This window comes from Amblyomma mixtum, chromosome 2 (genome assembly GCF_055824585.1).
Source record: "Amblyomma mixtum isolate Tamu chromosome 2, ASM5582458v1, whole genome shotgun sequence".
Classification (NCBI taxonomy): Eukaryota; Metazoa; Arthropoda; class Arachnida; order Ixodida; family Ixodidae; genus Amblyomma; species Amblyomma mixtum.
In genome coordinates this window covers 282,697,654-282,715,761 of record NC_143013.1, presented here as the reverse complement: position 1 = coordinate 282,715,761, position 18,108 = coordinate 282,697,654, and the positions used below count along the sequence as shown (strand labels likewise).

At 47.0% G+C, this 18,108-nt stretch overlaps 1 protein-coding gene across 1 annotated transcript in view; it reads left to right on the top strand.

Moving 5' to 3' along the window:
* Hira (histone cell cycle regulator-like protein) overlaps nt 1–12,720 on the top strand; it is a 47,538-nt gene extending 34,818 nt beyond the window's left edge. The window contains exons 17-23 of the mRNA XM_089574186.1: nt 100–280; nt 1,635–1,748; nt 3,146–3,309; nt 3,903–4,376; nt 5,129–5,292; nt 6,721–6,806; nt 9,889–12,720. Coding sequence (XP_089430312.1) covers nt 100–280; nt 1,635–1,748; nt 3,146–3,309; nt 3,903–4,376; nt 5,129–5,292; nt 6,721–6,806; nt 9,889–10,026 — 1,321 coding nt within the window. The 3' untranslated portion in view covers nt 10,027–12,720. The remainder of the gene's footprint in view (nt 1–99; nt 281–1,634; nt 1,749–3,145; nt 3,310–3,902; nt 4,377–5,128; nt 5,293–6,720; nt 6,807–9,888) is intronic.
* The last annotated feature ends 5,388 nt before the right edge of the window (nt 12,721–18,108 follow it).

Sequence of the window (18,108 nt, the reverse complement as noted above, 5' to 3'; positions counted from 1 at the left end):
TGCTTACAGGCTTTTATATTTGGCGTCTAGCCTGGCGCTTATGATGGGACAGAGGCACCAGATGTCTGTGTCACCAAACGGGACTGTTCTTATGTTCAGATCTGAGAAGCCGTCTGTCAAGTCTGCTAGTGACGCAATGCCTGTTGGCAAGCGGAAAGCCACGGAAACCACTCCTGCTGTGGCGAGGCCGCCGGAGAAAAAACGTGGCCGGCCCCCGCTAGACCGCACTCTTCAGCAGCAGCAACTTCAGCAACAACAGCAGCAGCAACAGCAGCAACAGGTGATGTGTCAACCATTGATTATTCAGCATGGCCTAGCCTGTTTACCTGCGCCACTGTCACAGGACTACCTCAACCATTCACTGAACCAGAAAGCACCAGTCAGAATACCGGTTAGAATACTGTGGTCCAGGTTGGTTTTCGCCTGTGGCTGAACTAAGTTGACACTAGCAGCCACCTTTAATGTCGGTGGTCATAACTGAACGAGGTTCTGCAAATTGCTATATTGGAAAATATAGGTTTGTTTCCGCATATCATTTAATCTCCAATTCTGTTAATAATAAGCTTTTTTTTTATACAAGGCAGAAAAAAAGCCAGAAGGGACGTGCTAACGCACCTGATTCGCATTTGGCCTGACCGTGCTTAAAGGGACACTGAGGAGAAATTGAAGTTGGCTTGTATCGACAGAATACCAGCTCCTGATTACAAAAACGCCACTCATACTGACAACAAAGCTCTTGTAACGTAGAAAAGAGCAAGAACCAAAATACAGGTATCGCCGCCACAGGCCAAACTCGCAAGTACAAGCGTGATGAGATCATAGGCCAAAACAGTGTTGCTAGAACGAATGGTTCTAGCAACACCAGGAACCGAGAAACCATGCATCACTGAGGCGCAGCCAATGCATGCGCAAATCTCCTTGACGTCGCCAGATGGCGCCACGTGCCCGGCTGCTACGCGCGCTCCTGAAGCATCGGGACAAATCAGCGCCTGTTTTCCGGCGGTAGGCGGGCTACCGGTATTCTGCTAGCGGTAACAAGGTACACGGTATGCTAAAGGTGTCTATTTGCGAGAACTTCGTTGACGACTTCGAGAACGAGTTCCATCGTAACGCTGGCAAAACGCCAGTGCAAACGTAATTGAAGCGACTGTAGCGACGGCCACAATAGCCGATAGATGCCTTCAACGTGCGGCCGGCGGTAGCTTTCTTTTCGGCTGCTGCTAGGCCGCACTGCTGGCAGCCAGAAATCACGGAGTCTGCGTTACGTCATGTGCACGTCATGTTTCACGTCTCTTAGTCCTGTGTCGTCATAGACGAATCCCAAGTTTGAATCAGAGCGGCGGGAAAAACTTTTTCAACTTCGAATCCAAATTTCTTAGAAATAAATGCATCTTTCGCTGCCGGCCAAGTGGCAACAAAGCCATGACATGCCGAACTATCGGATTTTACTATAAAAAAAATATTAATAGTGCTCTCCTCAGTGTCCCTTTAAGTGTCCGTCGTTTTTCTTGCAGTTGCTTGCCAATGCTGAGGTAATCACTTCAGGTGATGGATGTTAACTGGCTCTTCATTGAATTCGTGCAGTGATTACTTCGTTGACTGTGCCATGTTATTGCATTGTTAATTTATGACAGGCACAGAAGGAGAGTGCGGCGCAGTCGTCCACTGCCCAGCAATCTGTTGCGGCTCCGCATCGACATCAGGCCATGTTTCCAGCGCTGAAGCAGAACATGCCAGTCACTGTGAAGGTGAGGCTTGTCTCAACGGCGGTTCCACATATTCTAAGGAACGGAATTCAATGAAACTGAAGTGAGCTAACCACCAGCCAGACACAACCGGCTTGACGCTCAGCCACAAAAGCAGCTTTAAAAGGACATCACCAGGCCTACCATCCTGCTGTGGCAGCTTGTAAAGTGGAAAATTGGTGCATTAGAAAATCCAACTGCAGCACCCTAGTGCAGATGACAACTAAGTTAAGCCCTACATATAAAAATGTTTTTCAAGAAATGTACTTCGTTTCATTGAAACGCATGTTTTCAGCAGCAAATTCTACAAGCTCTACCTGCATGGTTAATGACATGTGTCGGTGTTTGTGTTGCCGACACCAGTTTTATGTGCGTCTACTCACCGCGATGCGAGTGCCAGCCAGAGTTTGTGTGGGTGTGTGTGTGTATGTGTAGACATCACCCGTGAAACTCTCTGTACTATGCCATCATCAACCTTCATTCGCACTTTCCTTTTCCTCGTCTTCCCTTTCCCCTGTGTGGAGTAGCAGGCCAGGGCCATGTTACCACCGGCCGACCTCTTCTCCTTTTCCTCATTAAAATTCCTTTCTCTCTCTCTAGTGCCAGAGACATTCTGAATTTGTCTTGCTCAAACACTCATTTTCTCTGCAGTTCCGAAGCTGGATTCTGTCGTGACTACGACACGATTTATGTTTGTGTGGCTTAGCTGCTTTGTGCATTGAGCTGCAACCACACTGCTTGCCGGGCTTAAAGGTGAACTGAAGAGGATTCTGAACTTGTCTTTTTGCCGCGGGAACTTGATCTACACGTTCCTAGCATTCTTAGAAACTTCAACTTATTGCCCTGTATGGCTGATTTCCCTAATTAAATCGAATTAGCGTCCGGCTCCCGCCCTTTTTTTTTAATCCTCCCTCGTACGATGGGCGGAGTCGACCAACGCATGAAGTTCCTTTCAGCCAGCTCCGTGGAGGCTTTGCTTTCGCTTTATTTTGTTTTTTTAGGTTTCCATGAATAAATAGTTTCATTCGCAGCTAATATAGCCGCAAAATAAGCCCACAGAAATAAAAATACGCGCGGACTATTTGCTACTACGGACTACTACGTATTACTCCGCTGATGGCAGAGCGGCAAGCCGCCACGGGACTGGGTGAAAGGCACTCCACGCGTTGGTCGACTCCGCCCACCGTACGAGGGAGAATTTAAAAAAAAGGGCGGGAGCCGGGCGTTAATTCGATTTAATTTGGGAAATCGGCCATACAGGGCAATAAGTCACAGTTTCTAAGAATGCTTGGAACGTGTAGATCGAGTTCCCGCGGCAAAAAGACAAGTTCAGATTCCTCTTCAGTGCACCTTTAAGGGCACTGGACTGCTAACTCCTCCTCCATGCCGTTCGGTTGTAGGTGCCGCACACTGAAGATCCGAAAGTGCTCAGGAGCATCCAGCTGCAGGCGGACATACCGGTGCCTGGGTCACGGACAGTCAGCAAAGTCCGCTGCAGCGAGGAGGAGGCCGTCTTTTGGGAGCACCTGGTCTCGGGACGAGGTGTGGCCCTGGCTGCCAGCAGGTGAGAGGCAGCAGCTACTGCGGGTGATTCCTCGCAGCGAGTGATAAGTAGCACTTGCATTTTGTGTCCGTGGTCGCGCAGCAGGTGTTTCCCGCACTTAGTAGCCCTGGATCTTTTGCTCCCTGAGCCTCAGAGCATGATGAACAGTGTAGGAATCTGCGTATGTGAACCGTGCCAGTATCAATGACTCGCGTGCTCTGTAAATGTGCTTGCCAAAGCCAGAAGAAACCGAAGGTACTCTTTGCCATGCCATGCAAGTGAGGTGAAAAGCTAGTAGCCTGACATTAACAAACACGGCCTTTGCCAACTTGTTTAGCACATTTCTTCGGTCCATGTTTCTTGAAATTCTTGTGTTAGTACTTTGTCGCCTGTTGCGTGCCATCGTTTTCACGCACATAGTCTCTGTGACAAAGAAGCTCATGGTGACCCGTTCGTGAACGGAACTTAACGTGAACCTTTTTAAGTTCACTGGGTTACCCTCTTTGGATGGCTGCTCTGGAATGGGGGGATCTCAAGAAACTAATGGCAACTGTTTTGCTTCCTGCTCACCATGTACGCTCCCTGCCCTTGGCACTGGATGACCTGTATACCAGCCAAGTGGTGTGCGTGGTGTGTGAGGACCGGACCCTGACGGCCTTGTCTTGCCCAACGGGCGCCAAGCTGATGCCACCGCTGCTACTCTCGTGGCCCGTGGCTCACATCCTCTGCAAGGGCAGCCGCCTGCTTGTCCTGACGACCCATGGCTCGCTGCACGTCTGGGACCTGGCCCGGGGTGTATGCACGGTGCGCGACGAGTCGGTGGCGCCACTGTTCCGCGACTCGGCGGCGTCGGGGGCCACCATCAGGGCATCCAGCATCACCGACGAGGGACTGCCACTGCTGACGCTCACCACTGGCCGGTCGTACCTGTATAGCAAGGACCTGGCCTCGTGGCTCCTTCTGACGGGCACCGAGGATGCCGTGGCGCAGTGTTCGGACCATCACGCGTCCATGCCGCCTGCGGATGACATCACTGTCAAGGGCTCGAACCACCTGCCTCTGGGATCACTCCAGCACAACATGTTCAAGTACGTCTTGGCTGTCTGTTGTGCTGAAACATTTGAATATGCTTTTTTTTTGCCTCGAGGACAGCATTTGGTATGTGATATGCCCAGCCACCCATTCCCTTAGTATATCCATTCCTGAAATACAGTTTCAGCCGTTCTGCAAACCCCTTTATTTTGTTACTTTCATATGTACTCTTTTACGTTGTTGTGGTTTTGATGTTTTGGTTTATGCTTATCACTCATTTGTTCCTGAAATTTTGCCTCATTTTGTTTATGAGAAATAACCGTACTTTATGTGACTTTATGTGCTGTTACAGGAGTCCTCAAACTTGGACCATTGGGTCCCTTGTGGTTCTTTTTTGGGTTCCCTGAGCACCTAAATCCATGCATACCTCAAGTTCCACCTTTCCTTTGCCTGCTTTTTTTTGGTACTGATCTCACTGGAATTCATTTCAACTGCCTCTTTCACTGTACACTCAGTCGTTATTAATGAAATTTGGGCTTATCTTTAGGGGCTGTGCATTTGTGGGCCCTTTTTTGCATGCATGTGAGGTGGGAAGGGATGAAAGCCATGACACACGATGTTCCCCGGCATCTCTTGAAAGCCGTTGGGGCTCCCCGAAGCTAACATTATTGAGTACCTTTGTGCTAGTGTTATGTACTAGGTATCCCATTGCATATGCTCTTCCTGCTGACTGTCTTACTCTAACATGAGTGGTATTGTGCCGACTAATAAAGTAAGCGTGCTGCTTCTGTTCCTTTCTTCCTTGCAGAGTGCCTCAGCGAGCCAAGTCTGTGTTCCATGCTGGTCCGTCACTGCAGCAGGCTGGCACTCTGAGCTTCCTGGATGGCCAGGTGGCTGCGTCTCTGGCCCTTCGGTCATCCACCGAGTATCGCTTCTGGACGCTCACACTGGCACGGTATCTTGCCACCGAGGGTGAGTGCGTTTACGGCCTCTTTTCAGGGTTTATTGTTACGCGTGAAGGGATGCTGAGGGCAAATTGAAGTCTGCCTGTATCAATAGATTACCTCATTCTAGTGAAAGAGATGCTACTTTCACTGAGAATGGAGCCTTTATGGCAAAGTGGCAGCGTTCAGTGAAGTGGGGGCTGCTCGCCTCACCGCTAATTCTTCGTTGTTGCCGCTTCACTGCGTAGCACATTCGGGGCATATGAGTGGCGCAGGAAGCTTTTTGTTTGTCTTAAGATGCCCCCAGCATAAAATGGCAGTGATAGAAACGCTGCAAATTTTAAGAGTCCTTGTGAATTTCGACAGCCACTAGTCTTGGTGAGTACGCTGTTTAGTCACCACGGAGATCACAAGGTATTGTTCTAACTGGTTGGTGTTGTTCACATAAATAAGAGGTTGCAAACCTTCAAATTTTGTGTACCACGTTCTTCTATTATATGTTACTGTTTTGCGTATGCTAACTTAAATAAAAGCATAAATAAAATAAAATATAACTTGCGAGATTTACCAAAATTTATCATCAGTTCTCAGATGAAATGATGAGTGGCTAATGCAATTCAGATGTGGTTGGTCTAAAGCTCTCACGAGTGCATACTACAAGGCCAATGAATAGGGTGCCCCCACCTTTGGGTCCCACACTTGAAATGACTAGCCCTTGCAAGCATTATTCTCTTTGTCATTCTCGCTAGCGGATGGGCGAAGAGAACCAGACCTGCACATAATGGCCCTCTGTGAACCGTTCCAATTGTGCACTTTAATTCACACCGAGAAACAGCAGGTTATGCAAGTAGACTTTGAATTATACTGCACTGAAATGTGATTATCAAAACAACAGTAGAGCTCTGTTGAGCACACTGATGCCGTGTTGCTATGTTGAGCATGTGATAAAGGTGCAACATGAAGCGAAGCCAGTGAGTGAATGTAGTGAAAGGTGAATGCAATGCATACCCTTCGTATGAGTGCCAATGGAGTGGAAGGTAAAGCTAAATTGTTTGCTCTAGTTGGAAAAAGTGCGGCATATTATGCAAATGAGTTGACATCGGGTAAGGACATCACGTCAAGGTTGGTGGACCAATGAAATGCTGAGTGCCCTGTCATAGTAGGCATGCCCCTGTTATCACTGACGGAGACTGGGAGATTGTGGGATGTTGAGAGGGGGTGCAGACAAGTTCAGGTTTATACTTTCAGTGTCTTTTGGGATGCACATGGCTCTAATGTTTTGTAAAGACAATTTGCAACCGCCTGATCTTTGTGCTTGTTTGTTTGAAGTCTTTAAACTTTGTCAGTGTGCTTTTGTTGCTGTATTGGAATTTTAAACTGTCTGAGCTGTACAGTTGCCCTATGTGGGAGATCCAATGCATTGTATGTTTTGTGGCTTTTCTGTTCCTTGTTGCAGGCTTGGAAAGCAGATTGAAAGACCTTTGCTCCCAGCTTCTGGGCCCTGTGGGTGGCAGCTCGCAGTCGTGGGAACCGCTCATATTGGTATGTGCATGGGGCCACTCTTCCCAACTAATATTGTGCTTGAAGACTCATGACACAGGAAATGAAATGCCATATTTACTCTCGTAATGATCACACTGTTTCTTTTTTTTTTTCAAAAAATGGACACAAATTTAAGGGTGTGGTCATTACGCGGGGTAAATTTTTTACAAAAAATTTTTGAGCACCGAAAACGCAAACAAGTTGCAGGCAGACAACCCTTGTCACACAGGTGTGCTACCCGTGGTTACACCGCTAAACGCGGTTATTGCGAACCGAGCTCGGCGGTCTTGGCTTGCGTTGTTAACCGAGAAGGTAGAGTAGGAAAAGCGCACAAGCTGGCCCGCTTCAAGAACTTACCTTCTTCGCACTAAATCATGTTCGAAGAGCAACGCATCAAAATAGGCAGTTTATATAGTGCTGCGCGACGGCGCTTTTATGCAGCCTTCAATCTCGTCCGATGGCGCAGCAACAGCGTACAACAGCAACGTCCCGCGGCGCTCAAGCTATGCATTTTACCGCCGTTACGCTGAAAAATGTCCGGTCCCTGCTGCATCGTTGATGTACTTAGGTGACAGGTTCGCAACGCTCGGAGCACTGGATTCCGCGTGCTTACTGTAATGGTGCCGCCCACGAGCGCGGCGGACTACGGCGCTCTGTACTCCCTAGTCGTCGCTAGGCCTAACTTGTTTCGTATCGAGGCCACAGTGGATGGCGCTTTTGAATTGACCAATGCTATAATGAATGTTCTACTTATGGCGCTGCCTTACTGACAACCTAATTGTTTCATATTAAAAGAAATAGATGCGATCGATTTCAGCGACGCCTTAGCAGCGGAGCTGGCGTGCAAGTAGATCGGGTCACTTGCGCTGCAACAGCGGCAGCTGCTACGCAGCTGTGAACGCAAGACTAGCTTTTATCGCAGTTATTACTCCTACCAGCAACTGTGTACAGGCCAGCGATCCTCAAGGAGGATTCATTTTTGACGTTCCCGTATCCGAGGGCTTATTATCTACGACAACAATAAAGTTTAGCCGGATCACCGCTTCACTTCGTTCGTTGCACCGCAACCCAGAATGGTGGCGAGCCCTGTTACAACGGCGAACCGTGATACAAGATAACCGCAGTTAAGTTTGGTATCCGCGATTAAGCATAACTGCATTTACACTGCCCGTGCGACTGCACGTCAACCAACAAGCTGCTGCCGCTGTAATGCTGACAGAGCAAGATGGTAATCTGCACGTGCCATCTGTCAGACAGATGGCAAGGACTATCATCGTCGGCTAGACTCGACACCGTCGACAAATTGCAGCGGCAAGTTCGGGGTGTGATCATTACGCGGGGAATAAAAAAAATTGAATTTTGTCAACAAAATTCGGGGGTGCGATCATTACGCGAGTGCGATCATTATGCGAGGAAATACGGTAGCATTTAGTGTACTGTGACAATATTGATGCTATCAGTAAGCATTAGTCAACACGGCGCAGCATTCCCAAATGAGAAAAGGAAAACAGATTCAAATTAGGCTGTTTAATAAAATTTGCATATGCCCTCCACATGAAAGAGGTGTCACATGACCCCGCCGCGTGTCCACTACTTCGAACCCGAAACCACATGGTCGTGAACGAAACCGCGACGTGCGCAAAATGAATGAATTGTAGCTTTGGTTGATGTTTGCTACTTATCTTTGTCTCGGTTTTCCAATACCCTTTGTATGCGATTGGTTGCAGCTGCAGCAGTTGGCCTGCTCAACCTACATGGTGTGCCACGGTGTAGTAAGTTAGAAATGTTGTCTAACTGCACTAATTACCGCACCAAAATGCTTCGAGAGAAGATTGAAATCATACATGAAGTCGACACCGGTGCATCATTGAAACAGGTTATCTCCAAAAATCACAGCATGCTCATTGGTTTAGCAGTTCGCGGCATGGGCTCGGAAGGCGGGAAAATCAGGTAATGCACATTTGGGGACCAAAGTTTGTGGACCATGTGCTTCGTAAATGAAGCTGATAGCTCTGTTGTTAACCACTGGCTGGGGAGCACTCTTGTGGAGTTGAAAGAACAGGATCTTGAATTTCGCCTCCACAAGTGCGGTCTCCAGCCGGCAGCTAATAATAGAGCTGCTGGCTTCATTTACGGAGAACGCGGTCCAGAGACTTTTGTCCCCGAGTGTACGTGTAGCCATCCTGGTGACTTCCGCTTTTCGATCTTAACGGTCTCACAACCGCATGAGTCACGGAGGTTGTGCTACTGTTTTGGTCGAAAGGCAGCAGTTGTGCGATGGTCTCACGCTTCAAGTCTTGCTACCATGCTTACAGGTGATTGCGCGCCCTTCGCAACTGCAGTGCTATCCTCCGCTGCACAGGTTCTGGTGCGCTGAATGTCACTCGCCTCTTCTGTTTTGAAAGCGAAGAAGAGGCCTTCCAATAAGCTTGGGCTTTAGAACATAAGGTGCTGGCCATTGTCGTTTGGGGAAAAAAAAGGTGATGACGGAATATTTTATAGCAATAAAATAAGGCAATCTCATTACCAGACTGCTTCCCAAATGCAATGTGCTTGCACATCCTCTTCACTTTCATTTGTTCGAACTTCAGTTAATTCGAACTGCGTCGGTGTGCCCGTGGAGTTTTAATAACGAGCTTTTATTGTAATTCAATCCTGGTGAGCGCAGCAGGAAGCCAGTAGAAAGTTGCTGAAATGTACATGGAGATATTTTATCAAGGCAGCCGGAGGTGGAACACTCGGTTACTATCTCCAGAGCAGCACTGTTTCTCGTAGGAACCTCTTGCTGTTCCCTCCTTTAATAAATTGTGACTTCAATGTCAGCTGTGCACTTGTCAGTTTCAGAGCCTCGAATGATTGGAACCTTTGATCAGCATGGTAGCGGGCTGCTGTGGTATTCTGTAAAAGCGATCTACATTATATTGTCATAACTCCATCAGTATCATTGTTTTGCATCTTGCAAAGTCCTCATGTGGGGCCCATTTTGGTGCGTGCAAGTATATCTGTTTGCTGTCGCAGAAATACGCCCTCAATTTAAAAAGTCTTAGTAGCAATCGTGCTTCTCTTAATGTGCTCTTGGCAGGGTCTGGACAAACGGGGTCTTCTCCGAGAGATGTTGCCACACCTTGCATCAAACTTGAGACTCCAGCGGCTCTTCACGGAGTTCAAGGAGCAGCTGGACATGACTGCCGCCGATGACAGCCTGCTGCCCAATGGTTGACCGGCACCCTGTTACACTAGGAATCCTCATTCTTAACTCATCAGGCCCACAGTGTGAACTGAGAAAGCATTAATGTGGACAGGAAGAGATAGAAAAAGGGATGTGTTGCTTAGAACCGCTGTGTACAGGTGACTGCTGTTCCGTGAGATGTTTAGATCATGTGCCTGTGTGTGCGCCAGTGTTTCAGACTGTGTACAGTGGCGCCGCCACCTCGACAGTGCCGGACTTGCCGAGGGAAGAGATAGTCCCTCAAGTTGCCATGTCAGTCCGTGCAGGATTGCAGCACTTGCATGTACTATAGGGCAAGGAGGAGTTGATGCAGAAGCGGGACGTTTTATTTGGTCAGTAGTATTTTATACCTTAGCAACACCGAAGCACCCTGTTTTAAATGGATGTATAGTATTTCGGAGTCTTGCGAAGAGGCAATTGAATGAGCTAGTTAATGTACATGAGAAAAATGAACTCATAAGCCCAGTTTTTATGTCACCAAGGAAATGGGCAGCCTTATGTTAGGTGGCGCAATTGACCTTATGGCCGTATCTGCACACTTGCCATCACTTTTACCAGCGCACAACAGAAGCAATATATTGCAACTGCCCAATCCTGTTCTTAGATAATTTCGCAATTTAGCTGCTGAGATTACTATGTGTTCTATGATTTTCAATGCACAGTTGTTGCCTCTCTTTCCTTTATTTTATTTTTTTTCAGAAGAATGGTGTTTGCTTTTGCTACTCAATTGTCACAGTCGAACGCACAAATTCAGCTGTGCTGTATTTCTCGCAGTCTGTGTAGATTTTAAGAATGATAACTTTTGATTTATAATTTGAATCTTGATATTTACTAGAAACTGCGCCTAATTTTTCGAGATGCATGGTTTATTTTTTTGCATTTGTATTGTTTTATTATGATGGCTGTCTGTAGATTCATATTATTTAAATGCTAATCTATAGTGGCGTTTTCTTCAAGGCATCATTACAAGACATCCTGTGTATGTACCTTGTATAATGCAAAATCCTGGTAACACTTAGTTGAGTACAGCTTGTTAAGAAAAACTGTGCCAATCACAACTGCCTGATGTCGGAAGGAGGGCCACAAAAGAGCGAAGCTGTTTTGGTTAACTTTTGGTGTCACATTAATGTGCATATCACATGCTCGCGTGGAGTGCCTCTGACTTTGTGTTTAGCATGTAACAGCCCTGCTAAGGTGATTCGCATTTTATTGTTTCCTTGAATGTCTTCATTGTGCATGCAGTTATTAGCTGAATCATAGATGCTGTTGAATGCTAAACCTAATATATTTGAAATGAAATGTTGAACTGGAAAACAGAGTTGAGTGGAAAAATGAAATACAGGAATAGGATGTCAAATTTCAAATTGTATAGTGCTTACATGTTTAGAATATGCTTCAGAGCACTTAGTTACGAAGAGCATAGGTTGAGTGCCAGCCGGTTGAGAGCAGGAGCTCACAGATAGCACCTCCTCATACATGCCTATCATGTAGATCGCTCACTTAGCCCAAGTTTGCAAGTCTCTCGGGTAGATGATTTCCTGTAGTTCTTGAGCCATGGGAGCATTGCTATTGTGTTTTTATGGTGTGTCAGTCTTGATGTGCCAAGGCAGAACTGTACTTTTGTCTCGAGCTTATGAATGCAAAAACCTTTACTGAGAAATTGTGCTCTCGTGATGTTTGTCTTGAGGCTTGTACAAGTTGCTGCGCGAGTGTTATTCTTCTTCCTAGCTGTGCCTGTGTTTCTGCCACATTGGCAGCATACCTCAGAGGGCTGTAAAAGAGAGAGAAAAAAAAAATTATGGGGCACAAAACAGTGTACATAGTATCGCTTTATAGGCACAATGATTTATCAGTAGCCTCATACCTTGTAGATATGTGAATTATAATTTGAAAGAGTTTGGGTGAGTGCATGGATAAGCAGAACTGACCATTGTGTCACTTTGTACCATATGCTTACGTGTAACTCTGGTACCGCTCATTCTCCTTTGCCGGTGTTTCAAGCATATGTTGTTGAATCGTTCGGACAAAAGCGTCTCTTTGATGATCCTGGTGATTGCAGTTAAAAGCAGCTTTGAATTTGTGGTATATTCATATGGCCATTGCACATCTAAAGCTGTTGTCATAAACCAAACCATAAACCAAACCATTTGCTCTACACTTCTGAGGAAACTATGTGAGGGTGGTCTTTTATGCAAAGTTTTTATGAACTAGAGGAAAGAGACATTGCCATGTTTGATGCACGGGGGCTGTCATATAAATGCGGATAAGTTGCCTTGGGTACTACACGCTCAACCCATAGTTTTAGGGTATGTAAATCTAGCAAGACTATTGTGGTGTCATGGTGTAGTCTAGGTATGCAGAGGCGTGCAGTGGCTTCAAAGCTGGAATGCTGCCTGAATCATTTTGTATATAGAAAAAGAAACTTTTTGTTTTTGTTTTTTTAATCTAAGAACGCACTTTTGTCATCTGCGAACCAACCAACCATCTGTATTTATAGCAATGTCATACTGCCGCATTAATGTTTTTCTGTTGTCATCTTTCTAGTTTTAGCTTTTTTTGCTTCGCTGTGTATATTTCACATTTTGGGAAAGGTAGTGCTGAGGCCCATTCATGTTTTTCTTTTTTTTTTATGTGCAACCATTGCACTTGCTACTGTAAAAAATAAATTTGTATGTATAGAATGAATATTTTCTTTGTCTCTTAAGGGTCACAACCACATGTTCATCACGTGAACCACCCAAGAAAGTCTGCAATATGCTGCTTGCTTAAAGGGGCCCAGAAACACAATCTTAGTTAACTGTTTTGCCTGTTGATTGCATACAGTGAGTTATAATGGTGCTATTAGCGTCGGTAATACCGCGTACATTCCGTTTTTTAATATTTTATTGTCCTCCCAGAAACAGCTTCATGGCTCTAATGGTGTCGCCACACAGTGCCGGGTTTTTAGCAGTGGGTATGACATCACCTGGCGCGAGCTTGATGACCGGACAAACAGTAAATATACTGCAAACTGTGTGAATAAATAGAGACACATTTTGTCACCTGTCTGCGTTTTATATTAAATCAACAAAAACAATTTGTTTGTCTTAGATAAAAGCCCTGCAAAGCAAGTAAAATAAAAATACACCACCAGGGGCGCTCTGGCATGGAAACAACGCTGCCAGTCTCACAGAGAGCAGGCAACCATGGAGTACAAACTTCCGCGACGTGCTCTGGCTGGCTGTTTTGATTGGTTGCGCCAGGTGCCGTCATTGGGAGAGCGAAATAGGAGTGGGAAGCCCCGCCAAAATCGAGTTGAGGGCAGCGTTTTGTTTGCTTGTATTTTGAAATTTCTTCACTCAATAACTCCCGTTCCTGTGCATCGATTCGTGTAATTATTTTTAAGTCAGCATCTGTGTGACATAAAGAACCGACCTGAAGTATAGCCGGTATTCCCCCAGGCAGTGTTTCGCAGCCCCTTTAAGATGCCCTGCACTCTATATACATTCTACAGAAATCACGAAAGGCTCTCGGGAGAATTTTCTGTTTAACCCTAGAGACATCTGGCTGCGCTTAAGGTAGCCAACAGTTAGGTGGGCGGATGAGATTAAGAAGTCTGCGGGGATACGGTGGCCGCAGCTGGCAAAGGACAGGGTTAATTGGAGAGACATGGGAGAAGCCTGTGCCCTGCAGTTGCAGTGGGGGTAGTCAGGCTGATGATGAACGTGCGGTAACACTACTTACTACGCTTCAACTGCACTGTAAGGGAAGGAACGAAGTTTGGAGTGAAAGAAGTTTGCTGCTGAGCTTTAGGACGCAGCATAAAATCGCAGCCACGGCAGCCGCTGAAACGCAGACACCTGTGAAATTAGTTTGCTGCTGAGCCTTAGGACGCAGCATGAAATCGCAGCCACGGCAGCCGCTGAAACGCAGACACCTGTGAAATTATTTCGATGTTCATATTGCCGCGAATCTTTGTAGCGTTCGTTTGTAGTGTTTGTTTGTTCATGCTTCAAGGCTGCCGACGCCGCGCCGCTTTATCGCTTCGTTTGTGACTCAAGACGCGCCTAGATTTATCTCGATTGATCGCATCCGGACGGACCCGATTCTAGTTTGCGCCAGAATGTTCTAGTAACTTCCCAAGTTTTATCTCGAATGTTCGCTATCAGCTTTAAAAAGAGCACGGCCGACAGCGGCGGGCATTCAGTTCGACGACCGCCGAGCACGCTTGTTGCTACGCCGCCGCCGAGTGATTCAGTTCTTTGCGGGCGCAAGTCAGCCCAAATAAAGAGTTCCGTTTCGAAGACATCCTCATCGTTTTCCCTGTTCGCCGGAGTGCAGTCACCACTACGTGACAATATTCTGAAGCAACAGCTCTGTACAAGTGGTATCTCTAAGTATTTGAGTAAAATTTAAAAGCTCTTCGTAGTTGTATAATTTGCAAATAATTTTTTTAATTGCTGCTCGCAACCGATTAGGGCAACACCGCACTTTATTAGCCGTCCCTACCCCAGTCACGTGAACGGGCAATCTGGGCGAGTCTCGCATGGTGAGCCCAATCGATGTGGGCGGAAGGGGATTCGGCGGCTGCACCCCGACCTGTTTTTGCTTTTTCTGGAACCGAATTGTAACTGCGTTTTATTGTTTCAAATGATGCGTTAAAAAATTGGAATACATGGGTAACCGCGCGGCATTCGCCTCCGACTGCTAAATAATTTATAATAGGATTTTTTTTTGTTTTGGAGCGAAAATTTGGTGCCTAAATGAAGCTAGCTCAAATATTTTTTACGGTGTGGTGACTAGTGACGAAGTACCGAACTCTCGTGCGCTTTTCCTAACATTAAATACTTCATGCTCCTTTCCCGGTCGCGGTGGTCGAATTTCGGTGGAGGCGAAATTCTAGACGCCCGGTGTGCTGGCACAGGGGTTGACGCGCTCGTCTACTGAGCCTGAGTACCCGGGTTCGAACCCGACCGCGCCGGCCGCGTTTCGATGGAGGCAAAACGCAAAATGAGAAGGTGGCAGTTCTTAATTGCGCCTTTCCTCTCGTCGCAACCAAAATTTTCATCTATCCCTCCCAAGGACTACTGCATTTAAGCAACTCACTGCCCTGACCCTTCGGGTCTGGGAACTATGGGCTTCCGCCGGTTGTGATGAGGACTCCTTGCCACTGGGGGGATCTGTTGCTAAAGCCATCGTGGTCGCTTCGGCGGACGTGGTTGTTACGACGTGCGTCTGTAAATGTTTCCTCTCACACCCCTTTCAACTCTCCTCTGACTGCACGAGGCAGTGATTGTGCTTTATGTTTTATGGGGGTTTAACGTCCCAAAGCAACTCAGGCTATGAGGGACGCCGTAGTGAAGGGCTCCGGAAATTTCGACCACCTGGGGTTCTTTAACGTGCACTGACATCGCACAGTACACGGGCCTCTCAGCTGGAGTCAGTAGACAGGCCCTTGCGAGGCGGGTATATGGAGAAAACTTCAGATTTGGAAGTACCCGAATCTGTATGTTAGGGAACATCATTAATCCCGCGGTTTAGCCGGGTGTATGACCGTGGTGTGGTGGAAGACCCACAATGTATCATATAGCATGGGCATGCCAGAAGACTGACGTGGTACAAGTTATACAAAACCGTAGTGCGGAGCAGTGGGATGTAATGCTGGCTGGCGACTTCTGTGAAAACCAATGAGGTCGGGTGCAGCGTGCTCTACGGGAGGCGGAAGCAAGTGGAGCACTGAAATAAGGGCACTGACCAGCACTGCACTCACTGTTTACTATTACGTATTAGTTAACCAGCCTGCTAGTTAGCCCGTCTTAGCTGTATTTTGATGTTCTACACCGCTCACAATGCTATGCCGAAAATTCAGGGGGGCACTTTGTTGACCTAAAGTGCGGTGAGGCGAAAGCCTTAAGCGCGATGTTGCTGCTTGTGTCACTGATGTGTGGTTAAGATGTTAAGCTACGCCTCTAAGAGTAGAACGCGACAGCGTCTTGCGACGCTGCCAGGGAGTCCACAGCACGCCATCGCCCGTTCGGCTCTACGCCTTGCTCGTCGGCAGTGTGGTTTTTGAGGGAAGGAAATGTGTATGTCTCGAATATCTCGGTGGACACTTGAACCTCGTCATAACGGGAAGAGAGGAAGATGGGAGTGAGCGAAGACACCGTATTGACTAGACACGCCTTTGCTCATTCCAATCCATCGAGCTAGCATGGCGGAGTGGTCAGCGTACTCGTCTCGCACTGCAGAGACCCGGTTTCCATTCCCCAACTCGACCAATTTCCTACTCGGTTTTATGAATTTATCGGGTCTGACTAGAAGGGTTAATTAGGCTAATTGGTTAATTAAGCAATGAACTAAACTCAGTCACACTTACTTGAAGCATCACTATAGGATCCCTTTAATTGATTGCATGGTTACTAGCCAAAGTGCAATTGGCCCCGTTTGAAATTCGCGCACTGTGACGTCACGACAATTTCGACCAATTGAAAAGCGTGACATTTCTGTCGACAACTCCTGCTTACAACGATGAGGCATTAAATGCTTCCGCCTTAAAAAACGCTCTTATAAATCAAAAAGCCTATTTTTAAAAACTGTGGTCTTAGGTTAAACACCCTGTATACCGAATCGGCATTAGTTTCGAGTTGTGGTAGTACACTCTAGTTGTGGTGGTAGGGTATCACGCTGCTGCCTGTTCCTACTTCGATTATGTAACCACCTCAGTTACCATGGCAACCACTGGGATACAATGTCTTTGCTATGAAGGCTGCCATCTCTGAATTAGCTCGGATACCAAATTTGAATCTAGATCTCAGCAATAAATGCACCTTTCCCAGCCGGACAAGTAAGGCAAATCCGACTGGAATTTTACTAACACAAAAAAATTTGAAGTGTTGTCCTCAGTGCCACCTTTAAAAGTTCCCCAGGTAGTCGAAACTATTCCGGAGCCCTCCACTATGGCACCACTTTCTCTCTCTCTCTCTCGTGTTTCACTCCCACCTTCCTCCCTTCCCTCGCAGAGTGGCTCGGGTGTCCACCGAGATGTGCGACAATTACTGGGCCATTTCCTTTCCTCAAAAACCAATTTCCAGTTTTTCGATATTGTTTCTTAGCAATGCTGAACCGACAGACACTTTTTTTTATTCGCTGTTGAAACCTTCCGTTCGTTTTGACAAAAGGGAAGGCGCATAACTGCCGCACTTTGTAGGTGTAAACCATCGCCACGCACCTCAAATCGCGATTGTGGTGTCCATTGACCCAGGGAGCCAGTTATGTACCTTTCCTGTCCTTAAAAACCAAAGGAGGCTTTCCCCCTTCCTCCCTTCCCTTCCGGCGCGGATCGGGTGTCCACCGAGATGTGTGAGACGGTTACTGCGTCATTTCTTTCCTCAAAACAAATTTTCATTTTCATTTTTTAGACTGCGAATAAGTAGTAGAAGAAAGTGGCCTTATTAAACATGGTAAATGGAAGGAAAAACATTATTGCTAGCCCCGGCATCTGCTAACGCTGCTAGAAGCACCTGAGCTGAGGCAGCGGAAATAAAGGATGGCAGGCAATGTGTAGAAGTAAAATGAAAGGGGTGAGGGCATAGAAGGGACGGGCGAGCGCGGCTTCGGCCGCTTATCTGTTTTTTTCAGCAGCGTCAGCTCCGGCGGACGCAGTTGTTGCTGCGACGCGCGTCTTTTCTTTCCTTTTTCTCTTTCCTCTGATCTCTTACTCTCCTCTATCTGCACGTGGCAGCGGTGGTGGCTTGTCTCGAGCCAGTAGGCAGGCCCGTGCAATTTCCTTTTCATCCTTCTCTCAGACACAACAACAACAACAGCATAGAAGGGACAGGGGAGAGGTACACTGTAATATGTCCTTTTAGATATTAACTTATGTACAGGTCGCACGCGCGTGATGATCTGGTTGAGCACAGTACGTGCACGCGCGCACGACAAAATGCAAGATTGCGAATAAGATAAAACTGGGAACTAGATTGCTTCGTGCAAGCGGGCTCTGAGTCCGTGAAGTGTGCCAGATCGCGATCGAACCGAGGACCGCAAGAGGAGGGCCGAATATGAACGTGCGCGTATAGACGCCAAGACGAGCAT